We start from the raw sequence: 19302 nt of genomic DNA on the forward strand, positions 1-19302 counted from the left end.
CATTGTATACTCAAGGAGACAAACAGCCCCACTGCTATTGATTGGCTAGTTAACCTGAAGGTTATTGGAAAATGGCTGGTGCGAAACCTGAAATGGAAACAGCAGCAATTAAAACTACTGCCAGCATTTAAAACTGAACTGGATGAAGCACAAGTGAGTAAATCTTCCAGAACAGCCCTTCCATTGATTGGTTCCCACTATTAGAGCTGGGACTCAGCTCCTATTGCACTTGGCTCATTCAGAGCTGATTTCAGACTGAGCGTCAGAGAGGCACTCAAATCCAGACTTAGAAATGTTGCTCTGCAGTTCAAGCTCCACGAGTTCAGCAGATTGAGCTGAAGAAGGTGCTATCAGGAGGCCTTACTCTGATAACCAAGCAAAAACATGTGAACCTCAGAGACCCTGACACTCAAGACAGGTCATCTGTAGAACTGTTTTGTATTGGGCAAGTCATTGTTCTAAATGAGGGGCAAATCAGCTTGGTGTCCTCCAGATGTTTTGAAGTACAACTCCAATGGTTAGGGATTCTGAGAGCTGTAGTCTAAAACATAATTGGCTACCCTTGTTCTGAATTCAGTGGAGACTGGTCCATAAAGGGGTGTTGCCATACAAACTTTCCTTACCTGCCTGCCTTCCTACTTACAACCAATACAGGAGATGGCTCTACTGATCAACTCCCCCCCCCCACCTTAGTCCCAAGTGCAGACCTTGCAGAACTCAGTAGGGAGAACAGGGACAAAGCTAATTAGCTCTACCTCCACCTACTGTCTGGGCTCCTTGCCTTCCACCGCAGCAGCCCCAAATGGCACCAGCCACCACTGTCAAAATCATCCAGCACCTCAGACAATGGCCCCACAGCAATCATGCTAAAAGTGACCCAAGTGGGTGGGTGGTCACACGAAAGGGAGGAGTCATACCTACGCAGATGGGGAGTGGCTGATCCCAGGCTCGCCGCTCCCCAGTCAAGCAAGCCAGTGCCTGGCTCCCTCGCAGCGTGTAGCCGGGGTCACAGTTAAAAGAGACGGAGCTGCCCGCAAAGTGCCCCTCGTCATGGACTTTGTAGCCAAACTGAGGGATGCCGGGGTCCTCACACTTGATCAGCTCAAAACCTCAAAGCAGAAGAGACAAGAAACTTGTTATTTTGGAGACCTTGCCTGGCCCAATCCGTGCCACTGCACCAGCAGAACCTGCTCGCAACTGCAACTTCCACTGGCAGATGAGGCCTTGTTGGTGGAACTATCACCAGGGCCTGCCCAATTGGCACTGACCCGTGACAGGGCCTTTTCAGTAGTGGTTCCACATTTGCAGAATGCTCTCCATAGTAAAGAGCATCTCTCTCCATTGTTATTTAATTCTAAGAGGAATTTGATAACATTCCTGTTTACCCAGGGATTTGGTGGGCTCCTTTGGGAGAAAGCGTTAGATGTAAATTAAATTAATAATAAAGAAATAATCTGAGTGCTCCCAGGATCTCAGCCCCATAACCTTGCCAGGAACGAACCACTGAAGGCCTACGGTAATGATAACTAACAAGCAAAAGGAACAACTATAGTTGGCATTCGTCTTTCTCAAGAGACAATGGAGGGCACCTTTGGGAGTGAAGTCCAATCACTGTGTTAGCAGCACCAAAGTAACATCCCCAGGGAACATTCCTGAGCAGTGTGTATGGAAGTCCTGGGCTGCCCAGACAACAAGACCCCTCTCTCAGTTTCACTGATGTGGTCCAAAGGAAAGCAGAGCAATAACAGGCAAGTAATAATAAAGAAGAGTTTGCCGCTGATAACATAAATATTGCAACAGCAATAGATCTAGAGTAGCTGACAGGACTTCCAGGGCCAATTTCTGGGTAACCATCTCCTATTTTAGGAAATAAATCACTGGTGATCTACCACATCACACAACCTTGCTATCTGCTGAAGGCCCCCCAAAAGTGATGGGAAACTGGCAGCCCTTGAGCTGAATGTGACCTACAAGCTCTCAAATGCTGCTCCCAAAGCACAGGCTGCATTGCCCACTAAACCCCACATTTCTCAGCTCCAAGTGCAATGCTGTTTCACTGATTGGCAGCCTCAACCATGTTAGCTCTGCCTATCAAGTTGTCCTGTGCTTAAGTCAGGATACAGGCAAAAGAGATTATTAACCAGAGTGTATTAACCAGCTTCTCCTCAGCGGGAAGAGCCCCATTCCTATTTATTAGCTTACAGAAGGAAGGCTGAAACCGAGGAGGGCAAGGAGAAGAACTATGGCCAGAAGCTTTGTTGCTATTCACACCAGGTGTATAAAGATCCCAAGATGTGCTTGGGATCACATATTGAGAGAAAGCACTACAAAATAACACCGGGGGGGGGGCTTCATGGGAACTAAGGGCTGTGCTCAGAGGCTGGAACATCGGGCTGCTAGTTGAATGTACCTAATAGGCAGCCTCACACATCTCTCAAAATGTCCTACTAGGTTTATGGAACAATACATGCAGTCCACTGGCTGGAAACAGTTCCCTGCCTCTGCAAGAAACATAGGAGCCCCACACGACGATGACCCAGCCTTTATGCCTTGTGTCACAGCAAGGTTGTCTATGGACTTACTAGAAAACTGCAGTTCAAATCCTTGACTTGTGCTGTTGCTATCTGAGATGAATTCGAGCCACATGGAGCTGGAGGTGCTGTTGACACTGAGGCCCAACATCTCTGTCCGGCTGAAGGTGCCCAGGAGGCGGGCAGAGTTATTGTTGCCATCATAGATCTAGAAAAGGGAAAAAGAACTGCAGCTGAGGATGGGCTCCTCCCCACAATTCTGCCCACTCCCAGCCTTTGCATTGTCTTGACCCAATGCCTTCTCCAGGATAATAATTCTGCTTATTTTCTGCTTTTCTTATCTATAAACACTGATGGCATTATATCAATTAGAGTTGAGTGAATGCCCCTCCCCAATTTCTAAGTCCCATTAATTGTGAAATGGGAAATTTTTAGGTGGTTTTCAGGGGTTGTTGGATGAGAAGTGAGATTTCCCAGAGGTTTTCAAAGTTCTGCTATGCTGTGTCTACTGCAGATTTCCCACAGTGCCCCACTCTTTTTGTGGGAAATTAGTTGCCACCGGGGGGGGGGGGATGACACCCCTCACCATCCAATTAATGACATTTTAATGGATTGATCAGATTATTTGTTAAATTGGTATAAATTTGCATATGATGGAGGAAATAAATATATCTCACAGGAATCACAATATTAAAAGTGACATTCTTTCTGGAATAAGGGTGAAATGAGAACCTGCTGCAGCTTATATTATTATTTATTAAATTCATATTCTGCCCTTCCAGGTCAGCAAACATGTCAGTACTAAAACAGCACAATTAAATGCATGTATAAAATGTTCACATAAAAAGGGTGTTGCCTGATTAACTGGGAGGGGTCAGCTTTTCAGTCAATTAAAAAGTTTCAACCAATTAATCAAAAGCTGCAGTGAGTGGCCCATAAGTGTATCAGACACTGATCACTGGAACTCCCCTGGTGGCTAGTTCATTTTTCTGTTGGAGGGTTTTGCTTGGTCTTTTAAGAAGCAGAAAGGGAGTGGCAGATGAGGAGAAAGAAGACAGGAAGAGACTGGGGGGGGGGGGGGAGAGATGGACATGTAAGGTGGAAACTAAGGGGGGGAAAGTGCCTGTGGCCTCAGGTTTTGTTAAAGGTGCTCTGTATTTCCCTGTGTGGTAAACCACCTCATAATAAGCCATCCCTGCCCCACTCTTCACCACAAATCCAAGGAAAGTGTTGTATATTGTGAGTCAAGGTGTACTGAAGAGGATTTAGCTCTTTGGCATTAAACTGGAAAAAATGGCAATACGAAGAAAACTCACTTTCCCAGATGAAAGAGGCAGGGCAAATGGAGGTAAAGACGAGTCCCTAGTACTAAGCACTTTATAAAAAAAAATGAAATGAAATAAAATAAAATAAAATGATAGGTGAATAGCACTTTGGGACAAAAGACAGAAACCCAAAGCCCAGTCACCAACATCAGCCCATCAGCCCCTTAAAGAGGCAGATGCTTTCCCAAGAACTTTTCACTGAAACATCAACCACCATTTTGAAGATGTTTTCTCTGGCAAAAGTTTGAGAAAATCTAGGCTGTCAACATCTGGGAAGCAACTGTACTCTGACAGCTGGTTCCTGCTTGGCAGGGTTGCAAATTCTGCTCAGGATTAATCCATTTGCAGATGAGCGGATTTTCCTCATTGTAAGCCTTTCATCTGCCCACCAGATAACTAGCCATTACCTTCAAGACATCCCGGGCCTCCAGGCTGAAAGTCCGTGCTTTGAGTTGAATTCCTTTCCCTGGCTGTGTCTGGATGGAGTAGATACATTCATGGTTGTTGTTGTAGTTCAGAGGGTAGTTTGGGGACAGCAGGACGCCTTGAGTGCCAGTTACAGAGGAGCCGCATTCAGCTACAGAGAGACGCAGAGTGGTTGGGTTTTAATATTTCCAGAACAGGCCACTAGTGTAAAGCATGATCACACACACCTTTGGTGTGTTCCCTATCTGGGTTGGGATGTGTACAAATTCTCCTGTCTACACACATACATAGAATTCTAGATCCAACACAAAGCACATGCTAAAACTTCCATGAAACACAGAAAAGAAGCACAGAGCTGTGGGCAGCAGTGCCATTGGGGCAGGGCTTTGGAGAAGAAGTTCAGGATCCCACCCACAGCAGGGTAAGCAGGGAGGATGTTTCCTTCATTCCCAAGGCTTACCACATTTTAAAGTAAGCAAGGGCACTTTCAGGCACTTCCCTGAGCATGAAAACCCAATGGAAGAGGTGCACCTGCCACGAACGTCCCCACGAGGGGGGAGGTCTGCAGGAGGCTCTTGTGTTTACTTGAACAGAGGTAGAACTATCTGTGCAAAGGATACTGATAAAGCACAGTCTCTGCTCACACAAAGCTTTCCACTTGAGCTCAGGCAAATGTGAGTAAAAAACAAAAAACCCAACCCTGCAGACTCATTCAACATGAGGAGGTTGGGAACACAGAAAGGAGACTGGTGCACATAGGGATCTGGTGTGCCCCCCATCCACAAACACAGCATTTGCATGTTTCAGAACTGGCCTCGACAGGGAAGTTCCTGTAACACCATTTTACCCCTTCGCCATGACAAACACATTGAGGAACTCAGGACTCAAAGTTATAGCACTCAAAGTTATAGCAGACCAGCCTGCTGCCCAGCAGAGGGACTGGAAACAACTTCACCTTGACTGAAATATCCAACCAGCCATACCCCCCAGCTCCAGTAAAAGCAAAGCCAAACGCAAGATTCCCTTACGAACAGCCAAGGTGACCACGGAAGGGAACAGGAAAACAGTGGTCCTGAGAGTTCCCCACAGTTTCACCACTGGCAGCTAGGAAGACACCTTCTTCTTTCAGGTCAGACTATGCAACTCAGAATTGTTACCTCTGATTGGTATTGACGTTCCAGGGCCTCAGGAGAGTTGTGCTGATGGGAACTGTAGTCCAAAATGCTTGGAGGTTGTGGAAGGCATATACCAAAGTGGGAATAGAGATCTGCATCTGTCACTTGCTGCAGGCAAAGCATTTCATTGCCCATTTCAATGTGTTGCCCTGTGTAAGTCTCCTGCAAGTCACCCAATGTTACAGCCAACCCAGGGATTGCTAGCATCTGGTGTAACACAACCTTTTAAGAAGTGCAATTAGCACATGTGTCTTTATGGAACTCATTAGGCTCCTGATTATTGAGAGTGGCAAAATCACCGAGGGAGCACTTCAGCATATTTAATTCAGGAAAATGGATCTTCAGCAAAAGAAAACCCCCAGGTTGAACAGACTTGTGTTCTGAGGCTTCGCAGTCCACAAATACGTACACACATATTTTCCAGTGCTCACAGTAAATGTTTTGGCATGTCTACAGGGGTCTCAGTCCTAATTGCTCTACCTATACCTAGTAGACATGGTATTGATTCACCACTGCATTCATCATCATAAGCGCTCCATGACCTTCCATTGTAACATCCCCTGTAACTAGAGTACTTCCAGTAGGAGGGGAATTCATGGGTCCACCTGATCTGGCTCTAAGATGCAGGGAGAAGCAGGCCAACTGGGAAGATCTGCCATAACTGAGTGAAAGTGGCAGGTGCTGCCATTGAATGTGGGGTGGCTGGCGTGGAGGCAAAAACCAAAACTGAAGTAGAAGCAGAACTAGCTATAATAATGTCTAATGCCTTTACAGGCTGCAGTTTTGCTGCTGCAATTCGCTGAGGGAGTGGGGAGTGTGGATTCCCCCCCCTTCCATTTAAGTACAGGCAAAGAAGCCCTTTGGACAAGTGGATAGTTAGCCGATCCTTAACAACAACAACAAAAAATGGGGAAAACTGGCTAACCTCCCACTGAGAGCTAACTACTAGTTTGAAAAGACTTAGCTGTACTGAGCAAAAGGATGGCAGGGAAGGGAATCCAGAGGCTACTGTAGCTGAAGTCAGAGTCTAAAGAAGTTGCAGATATGGAAACTAACAATTGAATTAAGGTGAAGAAGAAGAAGAAGAAGAAAGAAGAAGAAGAAGAAGAAGAAGAAAGAAGAAGAAGAAAGAAGAAGAAAGGAGAGAGAAGAGAAGAAGAAAGAAGAGGGTTTGGATTGCATATCCCGCTTTACACTACCGAAGGAGTCTCAAAACGGCTAACATTTCCTTTCCTGCCTCACACAACAAACACTCGTGAGGTGATGGGGCTGAGAGACTTCAAAGAGTGGACTAGCCCAAGGTCACCCAGCAGGCATGTGGAGGAGCAGAGATGCGAACCCGGTTCCCCCAGATTACGAGTCTACCGCTCTTAACCACTACACCACACTGGCTCTCAAAGGTAAAGGTACCCCTGACCATTAGGTCCAGTCGCGGACGACTCTAGGGTTGCAGCACGCATTCTACTGTATAGGCCGAGGGAGCCAGTGTTTGTCCACAGACAGCTTCCAGGTCATGTGGCCAGCATGACTAAGCTGCTGTTTACCTTCCTACCAGAGCGCGGTACCTATTATCTACTTGCACTTGGCGTACTTTCGAACTGCTAGGTGGGCAGGAGCTGGGACCTGAACAAGGGAGCTCACCTAGGCCTGTGGTTTAGACCACAGTGCCCCAGCATCCCCAACAATTGAATAGGCCTCAATAAAAGAGCAGGAGGCTAAACACAGAAAGAAATTCACACACAGGTAGAAGGAACAAGGAAGTACCCAGCCAAAAAGGAGAAAACACCAGGAGTCTCAGAAAGAAATGCCCACTTTCTGCAAGGCAAATTAAAAAAAAAAAAAAAAAAACTGAAGAAGGAATGAGAGGGGAAGAGCTAAAATGGCAGGATTGTGTTTGGATTTTTTTTTATATTTTGCAGTGTTGCCTGTTGACTGCTGGGTGACGCAAAACCTAAATCCCAATCTGGTGGCAGTTTAGAAAAAATGATGAATGGTTTACAAATAAGTCAGATTAAACCATGCTTGAATATGGTAATATCCTTGCTAGTTTGTAAGCCAGGGTTGGGAGACCTTAGATTTACGGGCCAAAAGCAGCCCTCCAGGCTTCTCAAGCCTAGCCCTCAGAACTCTCTTCAGGCCATGCCTCTTCCTTGCACCTTCCCCTCAAGCGTTTTTGCCTGATTAGATCCTGTTTCGACCTGTGACACTTGCTTGGGTGGAGGGTGGAATGTGTGTGTAGGTTTGTAGAAACCTCTGACTCAAGTGTGGCTGGATTGTAGCTTCCTGTAGAAAGTAACCCACATATTTTGCTCCACTCATTTCAGCCTCTAGCCTCACCCATCTTTTGCCTCTGATCCTGCCCACCACAGGTGTGTGACACCCTGAGAGTTGATTATTAGATAACAAAGCCCTTCAGCTGGAAAAAAGACCTCTCTCTATTGTAGACCATAAACCATAGTTTTTAGGTTTGCACAGAACAGGCAGCTCTGATAAAGCTCTGGCTTGTTCACCTGCTTCTATGATGGAAGCAATGAAGCTTCCAGAAAGGGGCTTGGACCAGCTGCACACCACTTGTTCATGTTCTGGATTATTAAGTCAGGATTTGATCACAAGAATTTGCTGGTGTTTTGCCACCATGGTTTGAGCTACCTATCCTTTCCAAGTCCTGATTTCACCTGCCTATGCCTAGGAGGAATGTCAGTGAAGATGAAAAGCTGTTCTAATGTTTTAACTGCATGTGACGACCCAGCTTTCTCCAGGTCTTTGCTTGTCCATAGATACATAGAATTGTAGAAGGGACCCTGAGGGCCATCTAGTCCAACCCTTCCAATGCAGGAATCTCAACTAAAGCATGCATCACACATGGGCATACAACATCTGCTTAAAACATTTGATGGAAAATCTACCACCTTCCAAGGGAGTCCATTCCACTTTCAAACAGCTCTTGCTATCAGAAAGTTCTTCCTAATGTTTAGTTGGAATCTCCTTTCTTGTAACTTGAAACAAGCTTGCTCCATCTTCCATGTGAATAGCCCTTTAGCTATTTGTTTCCAGACCCTTTAGCTTGGTTTCGAGACCCTTGATCAACTTGGTCACCTTCCTCTGCACATGTTCCAGCTCCCTGTTGTCAGAGAAACTCCACATGTGGGTAGCGCAACAGAATGCAAGACCGATCCTCCTATACGTCTTTCACTTGCCTTGCCCCTCCAACACTGCCTGCTTGTTGGCACTGAGAAAGCCCACAACCCCACAGTGGACTAGCTTTTGCCCGTGTAACATTATGACATGGTAGATTGCCCAGCAAAATTAAAACACGTGACCACCTACCAACACACCTTGGCAGAGGCGAACTCCACACACGCCGTCTACCGCCCAGGCAGGTAATGCGCGAGACGCCCTCCACGGTACCCAGGGAAGCAGGAGAAGGTCAAGACATCACCCACACCAAACTGAAGGCCCTTGCGGATGCTGTAGACCGGCACTTCTGGCTCGTCACAAGGCTCTAGGTCATATTCTGACAGACAGACAAAAAGCAGGCATGGCATTACTGAGCAAGCCAAGAGTTTTCTTCTCCCAGGCTTCAAGGGCAGCCCTGTGTAGAGCGCATTGCTTTATTCTCCATAAGGATCCAGCAATGCCCATTCCCACAAGGCTCTTCCTGCTTCCTGAGCTCTTAACACCTCACATCAGAGCTCCAGGGGCAACAAATGTTCGTTTGAAAGATTAGTTGCCTGATTTTTGGTGACTGGAGGCATGTTGGACACCAAAAAATAAAGTTGTATGGATTGTGTGGTTGAGGAGGAAGCAGAAAGGCTGTGTGTGTGTTTGTGTCAGACAGCCACATCAAAATATTTAGGAAGGTGGATAAATGCTGTAGGTTAGCTACCGCTGTTTTAAAGGAAAAACAGTGCCTACCTGAAAAGGTGATGTTGAAGCCCTCGTAAGAAATGGAGAAGTCTGAAATGAAGCGGATTTGAGCAGAGAAGTTCCCGAAGAGGCCAGCACTGAAGGGAGAGGCAGGTGGGAGCCAGTGAGTTGTTTCAGTGGCTGGCTGAAGCTGCCATTCTCCGTGATCAGCAGGTAGTCATGCCACTCTCCAGGTGGAAGGTGTGGAAGGTGAAGAAGACACCTGTGGAGTGACACAAATGCAGGGAGGCACCCCAGTTCAAAGACATGTGTTGAGAAACATGGTTGAGCAGCAGCAGCAGCAGCCTTTGAATTCACCATTCACTGAGCCACTGAGTTCCATGGTACACAACGTTTTTCAAAGAACCAGCTTTTCACTCTGAAAAGACAACAGCCAAGGCAGTCTAAGGAAAGTTTGCTTTTCTATTTTACTGTTTTGCATAATTTATTCTTATTGTGGAATAGGACAAGGAGCTGGCCTCAAACACTGGAAACCTAAATGGGATACTGGAGATATATAAAGGAAGTTAAAGCAGCTGCAGGTTGGAGCTGCTGATTTGATTGAAGTTAATAAATAATATTAATAATAACAAAAATGGGGACCAGTTTGCTCCTTATTTAGGTGTCTTTTTCACTTTGCGCTTTCTGTCATATGGATTAGAAACTTGACTTCTCAACAAACAGCAAACAATAAAACTGAGATACTCATGAACTATGCGCTTTATAATACATCATGTGGAATCTGCACTCCTTTTCTACTCTCATGTGTGGAATCACAGCTCACACAGAGCCCTGAACCCGGCTGCAGCTATGCTTTGTCGGGGGTGGAATTTGTATCTGGGTAAAAGCCTTAGGGCTTGAGAGGAGGTACAGTGGAGAGGTGCTACTGCACTGGGCCCAGAGTCAGAAGAGGCTCAGACTTTGAGATTTCATTCTCACTACTTTCCTAAAAAGGTCTTAAAAAAAAAAGCAAGTCTCCAGGCCTTACCCGGAAAGTCCCATCTCTAGAGTTCAGACTCCCTGACTCCTTTTTTGAAGGCTATATTTTGGTCTTCCTTGATGCATGTGTCACTCTAAGACCTTTCTCTAGAAGTAGACATTAGAAAAGAGGTCGCCTGGCTCCCTGTGAAGGGACTCCACAGACAGAAGCTGTGTTTTTATCTTCCCTGGTAGAGAAAGCAAAAGGTAGCAGCACAGACAGGAGCCCATGCTCTTTCCAACTGAGGTTCAATTCTACTCAAAAAGCATTTTTTTTGTTCTGAGTGTGCATTTTTTTTAAAAAAAAACATTCTAATAAATAAAGCCCACCATTAGGACCTCCAGGTTGCAAGCGGAGACAGCTGGGGTTGAGAAAGCGTTGGTTGCATCAGCCCTGCAAAATTGTCCAGTGTTACTGGTAGAGGGCTGAGACAGAGGAAAAACCCCTGCAATATAGTTCAGTGTTTCTATCTGGTCTCATGTCATAATGGGTTTTTTTGGGGGGGGGGTAGTGAGGTAGCTGGGGATAAATTAAGCAGATTATAGCAGCAATGTGGGAGGAATGATTTACTGCTTATCCACCCCTGGGGGAAAACAAGGGGCTCCTTGGGGGTGGATTGGTGCTGCTGGTATAAATGCCTAATTGAGTATGCCCATTTCAAAGGCTCAGATTTTTTTTTTAAAATTGCTAGAAAAAAGCAAAAAAAGCAAAGCAAAGCAAAAGGAAGGGAAGGGTGGCTGTTTGACCCATGCTCATAACATCGCTGTAATTACGCATTATAAATAAATAACCACTACAAATGCTCTTAGGATACACTGTTTGCTTTTTAACAATTTATGCTTCAATTTATCCAAGCGTGGCCATCTGAACCTTGGTTGATGTAAATCTGAAATCTTTTGACATACGTGCCTGCCACCTTTGAATATGGCAAATGCCATGCCTGGCCTTGTGTCTTTAATAGCTGTGCGTCAGGCAGAAATTCAACAGACGAAGCCTTTTTTATGGAGGTACAGTTTGGGGGAAAAGCTTCACCTCCTGACATTCAGTCTGCCAGACACGTTATTTGCATGTAGTTGCTGATATATTTGCGGCCTTCCAGCCATCTGTGAAAAAAGGGTACAAATGCACACATGGCACACAGCATATGCAAATGTTATGCAAATTTGCATCCTCTTTTGCAAATGGTGTTGGGGGTGGGAATTGCATTCAGTGCGTTGGATCTAAAAAAAATCCTCTTGACATCTCTAGTATTAAACTAAGTGAGACTTCTTTCTGGGTAAATATGCCCTGGATCAGGCAGCGTGCTTCTCTTAGGGAAACCCCATAGATCAAAGGCTGCTGGAAGAAATGCTCTATGTGAGTGTTGCCAGTGCATCATCATGGCAACTGAGATGTGTGATAGAAACGTAATCAGTAATACTTCACAACTGCTTTACCTTCATTATATCACTCATTCTTACAACAACCCTGCAGTTGGGAGGCTCAGAGAGAGATTGTGGCTTGCCTAAGCCCTGAGTGAGTTTAGGGTCATATCAACATTTGAACCTGGGATGTCCTGATTTGCAGCTTATTCCCTTAAACACCAGTTCATCAAGATCAAAACATGCTGAAAGGGGCATTCTGGTCACACACCAGGGCTGTGGAGTTGGCTGACACACTTAGCAGCTTGTCATTAAGTGATATACAGGGAAGTAAAAACTGAACAATACTGTAAGGCACATCATTCTGAACATACACTGTGGTGAAGGGTGGAGACAAAAGCACTCTGCACATGACCCAAGGTATTCCCTTCTTTATTTACTTATATTTCACATGCCATTGGCCCTAAAAACAGGTCCAACATTCCTTGCTGAAACTGAGCTTTTACTTTTATTCTTAGCAAAATCGGGTCCTGCCAGACAAATTGGTCGAGCTGGATTCTGAGCTATCTAATCTCTTACAAATATAGTGGGATTTCTTTCTTTCTTTCTGATGCATTTTAATGTCTTAAAAATAGATTTATTTTTAAACTGTAATTTACAGCTCATTAGTCCATAATGCAGATAAGTTCTCTTGGCCACACAGAAAAAGAGATTAAAAGCACAGAGAATCACAGCTGGGAGGCGAACATGGGGGAAAGTCTTATCTCTACGGTGCTAAAAACACGAGTAAAACCTTGGACTGAGCCAAATCCACTCACGGTGGGTACAAAAAAATGATCAACTGTGCCAAATGCATCTCTCTCCCCCCCCCCCAATACTCCTTAAGAATTATCCATCTGCGTGCTGAGATTGTCAGTTGTTGTTGGGGCCCTCCATGATACCATGTAGAAATATCTGATTGGTTACGCAGTACAGCGACATCCTCGTATTCACTATGTATCTGACTGGCTTGGATCACCCACATGACTGCTCTAGGAAGCATTGCTCTTACTCACATTGCCCGCATTTGCCCTCACTGACAACATTGTGCAGCAGGATCTGATAGGCTAGGGAGTGCTATGATAGTACCTCAGTCACTACAAATATGTGACTTGCAACTGGGAAAGGGAGGGAAGCAGCAGTTGTGGGTGGAGGCTACCAGTGCTGAAGCAGAAGCTTGCAAAAAGAAAAAATGGCCGGCTTCACACAACAAGTAAGCCAGTTATGGCTTACCGGGACAGTGTGAAAATGTAGGCTCTGGGAGAGGAGCTTGCAAATACTTTGCACCTCCCTGGTCTCTCTCTCTCTTTTACTTCCATACCACACTGTGCTAAGCCAATATTAGCGTACTATCCAAACTAGAACTTGTGGTTCATCTCTCTCTTCATTAACGACGAGGTGTAGCCAATGGCATAGTGCTGTCCTGCTGTTTGCCCCTCAACAGATAGTATTCAGTGGCATATTGCCTCTGATTCTGGAGGTAATATATAGCCATGAGGACTAGCAACCTTTGAAGAATAATAATTCCTGCCCTACAAGAATGCATCCATGCTATTATCCCATCATTCCTTTGCAAGAACTTCATGCTTATAATTGACTTGGGGGGATCAAGATGCCAAGGGTCGATTTCACCCACCATTCCAAACTACTGCCAGCCAGATGGTTTTGGGAAGCTCACGAGGTATGAAAGCAATAGCCTGCCCTTGTCACTTCTCTTATGTTACCTGGTATTCAAAGGTATACTATCTATGAAATGGAAGTTCCATGAATTGCTAATAGATCAATGTATTAATTTTTCTGATCCTTAAGAAAGCCACTTGAGTGAGAGCCATGACCCCTATTTTAGGGTAATTCTACTTAATCATCTGCTTCCACTGATTCACCTTGCCAATCAATTTGGAGAACTGCTTTCCAGTGAAGTGGGGTTTCTATTTGGCTGCGCCAGTGTCTGAATCACCTAGGCCTGGCTAATCATGTGGCTTCTTCCTGTCTGATATTAATGACGCATTCAGCTTAGAAACTGCTGTCATGTCCAGCCCCAGATATACATAACGAACTAAAAGCACATGTGGAAGAGGAGCCCTTGTGCCAGCACCACCAGCTCGCTATGTTGTCCTCCACTAACAGAGAGACTCCAGTTCATAAGTCTTAGTGAAACCACATTCTCCTCTGCTCCATTAAAGTCAAGGAATATTACAGGAAACTGGGCCCTTGCAAATGAAGAGGCTCTTTTCGTCAAAGGCAGATGAGGTAGCAAATGAGATAGAGCTGCAACTCCTGTTGAAAGGCTCAGTTTTGAGGATGATCCCTGCTGAAGCAACCTCTGGGCTCATGAAGCCTCCAGCCAGAGCCCTGCATGGAGCTGTCCAGGGTGCTACATGGCCTTGCCCCCGTATTGCTGAAGACATCACTCAAAGCAGAACACTACTTAAGGGGTGTCCCCTTGCCTGGGGATAAAAACCTGTTTATTATCATATTGGGTTGAAACCAACAGTGTTCTGTATTCCAACAGTGGCTCCCTATGAAAGGCTGCAGTTCTTCTTAGGGGTTGATCAGTGCCTGGGGACTGTTGTGATAAAAAAAAAAACAACATTCAGCGGTAGCAAGGAGGAGGGGGCAGCTAACTAACTGTAAAGCAACCATGTATAGGAAGAAAAGCTGGCAGCCTCAAAGCTTTGATAGCACAGGATTTAAAAGGCTAGCAACTTAATTCCAATGGATAACAGGAAGCACCGTGCTTAGCTTTAGGTTGGTAAGAAGGAGAGTTTTGCTTTCTTAGTTTTCAAAGGCAGCCATGGCTACATTTGCAAGGTTGGATCAGAGACGTCAAGATCCTTGATATGCAAATGGGTATGATTCTGCTGTACCTCCCGGAGACCATGAGACATCAAACCTCTCTGACAGTCTGTGCAAGTCGAGCTGGGTGGGAGGTGGGGAGACGGGGAGACAGAAAGACTAAGCAAGCAGGTAAAAACCCCAAGCGAATAAAGCAAGATTATGACCCTAGGAAAATGCGTGCGGGAGGGGAGGGGACCTATGTGTCAGAGCCTTCTTCAGACACAGAGGGGAATGGGGAATACCTGCCTCTGTGTGTCAAGAACTGGACAGTGGACTACATAGCCCATCCCTCTTTCCCATCCACCCCCTTTGTGTCCTGGGTGAATTGATGAGTAGAATGCTTGAATAAGAACTGAATGTATCAAAAACTGGAAGAGAAAAGCAGAAAAAGTCCCTTGCAAATAGCAGAATTCCTCCCACCTCCGGGATCATGTTCCATCAACTAATAAACACATCAGATACAAAGTCTAAGGCTGTGGCAGAGCCAGGAAGTGTCCCTTGCTGTTCTTGGCCAGGGTGACAGCCTGGCTGGGGGACAGGTCAATGGAGCTGTCAGTCAATCAGCAGAGGAGAGGAGGGATAGAGTGTATTGGGCTAAATGTTGATTAAATTTGCTGGTGGAACAATAGGCCAATGAACAGATCCTTATGTCAACAGTCCAGCCATTGGAGTTGTGGGGAAAACTCAAAACACTGAAAATACTTCTGCAACGGGGTGAAACACTGACCAGTATTATTACATTGGGAGTGGGGGGAACGTTCTGATTGTTTTGAAAATCAGCAACATTGCACTTTATTTCACCCTCTTCGTGGGTGAGGTCCAGGATAATTGCCCACATTCTCTCTCCTGCCCCACAAGGGCCTGGCTCTCCCCAACAAGAGGGACTAATAAAATCCGGCTTCCGGCGGCTGACGCCATTATGGGTGGTCGTGGGATGCTTCGGCTGCGAAGCACCCAGTTCATTCCGGGGGTTAGGAGCCCTGCAGCCGCATAGCGGGGCTCCGGTTGGGGTGCGGGAAGAGCGTCTCGCATCCTGGGCTCCCCGGCTGTGCCCGTTGTGGCTCTGAACCCTTCCCCCGCACCCCCTGTAAAGGGGGAGTGGGGGTGAAGGGACGACGGAGCCGGGCTATAGGGGACATGCCCCAACCGGGATGGAAATGCGGCGGCTAAGCCTGTGATGAGCGTCTAAGTTCTACCTGTCATTAAGGAGCTGATAAGAACCCAGAGGCTGTGAGTAATTGATTGACTCTTTGTTTTCCTGGAACGCTCTGGGGGAAAGAAGAAAGGCAGCCCGCCTCCCTCCCTTCGGCTGGTGAAAGAAATTAACTCTTTAAGTGACTGCTGCCACAACAATCAATAGAAAGTATTTGGAATTTGAAAACTGAGTTTGTTGAGATCTCCCTTCGGGGGTTAACTGGGGAAAAAATATCTCCGTTTGAAGTTTTGGTCTTTATACTCCGGCTTCGGAGAAATGGCGGCGACTTGGTTTGTCGTGGGAAAAATTTGAAACAAAGGAAGGAAGAGACAGGAACTGAAATCTGACACTCACCCTCTCTCTTAAAATGCTGGACTTCGCGCTCACACTGGCATCGAACTCAGATTTAAAGGATGAGGAAAAGCTCACTGTTTTGCAGATGGAATTGCTTAATCGGAAACTACAAGTCTTGAGTGGAATTATTCATAAAAAAGATCTACTTTCCACAGAGGAGGCTTTTCAAAAGTTCTACACAATGGAATCATGCCTTGGCAAAGAGCTGGGAGGGGCGTTTGAAAGATGGTCTGAGATGGCTGGGCAAATCCGGGAAAAGCAACCGGAAATGGGAAAAACCTACAATATCCAGACTCCGAGGTGGCAGCTCGGGGGCAAGGGACATAGAATTAGAATTTTTACAAGAAGAAGAAGCAAAAGAAACGGAGGAGCCCAGAATGCAGATGAGAAACGCCCTGAGGCTCGATGCGGGGTTTGCTGTGGATGCTGCCTGGATCTGTGGACACTTGGAGGAAGATAATGGGAGATTTGGCGCTGGAGAAAGACAGAAAAAGACAATGGATAGAGGGGGAGTGGGTTGAAGTATTAAATGTATAATCTAAATGGTCTGCCATGGTATCCGAAGTCAGAGTGTGAAGTCTGTTAATGATAAGTTTATTTTAAATAAGTAAGGAGATATTGAATTTTAAGTTAAAAGCAGCATGATAAAGGACAGAAGAAATAAGTTTAGCTATAAGAATATTTGGTTATGATTTAAGGTATAATGCAAAGATTGAGATAAGTATGTTTTCCTTTTTTTAAAGTAAAGTTAAATTTTTTACAGAGAAAAGTTGTTAAGGAAATAGTATATTGAATTAAAACCGAAGGTGAAAAGGCGGGGGAAGTCAAGCGTCAAGATTCAGAACTAGAAATTTTTTTTTGTAAGGTTATAAATAAGAAGAAGAATCCTGACTTTATGTGTATTTGTATTTGTTTTTGTATTTGTAGGTGTGGGGTTGGGTTTGTGTTATATTATGAAAATGCTAATAAATTCTGTTTAAAAAAATAATAATAAAATCTTCCTCTTCAGGCTGGGACATTGCCTGAGCAGCAATCATCATTGCTGGCCTCTTGCTATTGGTTTCTGATTTGCTTCTTGACACCCGTCTCTGACCTTGGTGTGAACTCCTGGCTCCCACTCAATGGCTGCCTGCAGCTCAGCTCTGAAAGATTGTCTGGCAGTACAAAGCTTCAGGATTAGCTGCCCTAAAATGAATAATTCCAAGAGACTGGCTTCATCCCAGGGCAGGACCTTTTGCTTGCTGCACTTCATGGTATGATCTGCTGTGCCCCAATAACAGGATTCAGGCAGGGATGGGGAACCTGTGGCCCTCCAGATGTGGTCAGGCTATAACTCTCATCATCCAAGACCAGTGGCCATTCTACCTGTGGCTCATGGGAACAAGAGGCCAACAACAGTCGAAGGGTCACAGGTTCTGCACCCCTAGATTAAGGTGAGCTGCCCCTTCCCAATTCTGATGGGCCTTTATATTCCTTAGCACAGACTCATGCACTGGAAGGTACCAAAAGGCCATTTAATCTATAAAGACACATGCTGCAACAGGAGCCAGTAAAATGCATTAGGCACTCATAAGCAGAGCATGGAGGCAAACAATACTGCCTCTGCAGGTTGCCTCCAGGTAATGTGGCCATCAAGCTGAAGGTTTTCCACTCCTAGTTTAGCACAGTAGTTTGTGACTGGATTTTTCTCCAGTTACTTTCATATTGTACTAAGAAAGGCTCATTACTCACCCTGGGCTTCAGATAGGACTCAGACATGGGTGGAAATGAGGTAGCCCAGTTGAGTAAGTGCTCGCCCACACTTCTGCTTGTCCTGTGCCTAGAAAGCAGGGGTCCGAGCTTTTTTCCACTTGACCTGTGCTTTCTAGGCATGGAACTGAAAGGTTTCGCTTTGGCTCTGTCAACTGCTTTCCCCTGGAAAACCTGCTCTTTAGTGCTAAATTGGAACAAACAGCAATCTGCAGAAAACCTGTCTGCTCTTTGCTCCAATTCAGGGGAAAGCGGTGGGGCAAACAGGGGTGTGGATAAGGCCGAAGTCAGCACTAAAGACAACAGCACTGGCTTTAATTCTGATAGTGAGCTTGAACCTGACAGACAGAAGCCCCTGGAGCACAAGACCCTTGAACAAGGACACCCCAGAAACAGCACTGTCTGAGCCAAACTCTCCCATGGAATGAGAGCCTTCCCTGCTAGTTATGTCATGGGCTCCAGTTCCTGCTCTTCAATGCAGGTAGTGCTCCAGGTGATGGCAAGTGGATAGGTGAAAGTGTACTTGGCTTCAGGATCAAGGACTAGTCATTAAAAGTCCTCCTCTCCCAAGTCAGGAAAGCTGGTTTGGGTCACTTTTGAGCTCAGATGTTGTTGGTAGTGATCAGCGCTCTGTTGACCTGTCCAAGGTCCTGAAAACTCTGTATTTGACTGCCTTCAATATTTCTTCTGTGTTTGTGCTCCTGGATGTGAGTAACAGACTGGACTCTTGCCTGCACTGCCAGTTCCCACCCCCTTCGTGAGCTTCTGATTCCATCTGCTTCCCAAGGGCTTTTGAATGGTTCTTGGGACATGACAGCTTACACCAACCATATCGGCTCCACTCTTCATAATTCACTCTGGCCCCCTAAGGCTGATACAAAAGGCCCCACAGCCTTTCCCAAAATGAACAATTTCAAGCAGAGGTGTCCTGGGATCCACATCACATGGCCCCACATGGCTTGCAGATGCTGCTCACGTAGGGTGGTCGGAAGCCGCTCTTTGATCTTCAGGAAAACAAGGAGCTGCACGAATTACATCTTACGGGAGAGTGTCAGGCTCTGTGTGCTGCACGTTAAGCATAGCGGTAGGATAATGGGAGGCCTCTCATCAGAAGAGAGAATCCAGGGCTGAGTGGATTAATGAAGAGTGGATTGCTCCTGCTCTGTGGGGTACCTTGCACAGTGTGTAACGCCTGCACTAATGCGTTGCGCTTTTCAGTGACTGGTTTATCTGCCTTAATACAATTGGCATCACAGAACTGATTGATAGCGGCTCCCATTGTGCTGGTATCTAGCATAACTCGAAGAGCAGAGCTGCTGAATGCAGCTCAAAATTAATGTGCACTTATGTGCCTGATTTCCTCTCTCTTTCCCCTTTTAAAAATCTGGCTGTTTGTAGCAGCATTTCTTCAAGTCCCAACTTTG

At 45.8% G+C, this 19302-nt stretch overlaps 1 protein-coding gene across 1 annotated transcript in view; it reads right to left on the reverse strand.

Annotated features, from left to right (window-relative positions):
• The window catches only part of CSMD2 (CUB and Sushi multiple domains 2), a 512122-nt gene that overhangs the window by 124932 nt on the left and 367888 nt on the right, over positions 1-19302 (reverse strand). Inside the window, 8 exon segments of the mRNA XM_033157666.1 lie at positions 918-1109; positions 2583-2739; positions 4264-4433; positions 8785-8858; positions 8860-8971; positions 9373-9471; positions 9474-9548; positions 9551-9586. Coding sequence (XP_033013557.1) covers positions 918-1109; positions 2583-2739; positions 4264-4433; positions 8785-8858; positions 8860-8971; positions 9373-9471; positions 9474-9548; positions 9551-9586 — 915 coding nt within the window.

This window comes from Lacerta agilis, chromosome 8, assembly GCF_009819535.1.
Source record: "Lacerta agilis isolate rLacAgi1 chromosome 8, rLacAgi1.pri, whole genome shotgun sequence".
In the NCBI taxonomy this organism is placed as follows: domain Eukaryota; kingdom Metazoa; phylum Chordata; class Lepidosauria; order Squamata; family Lacertidae; genus Lacerta; species Lacerta agilis.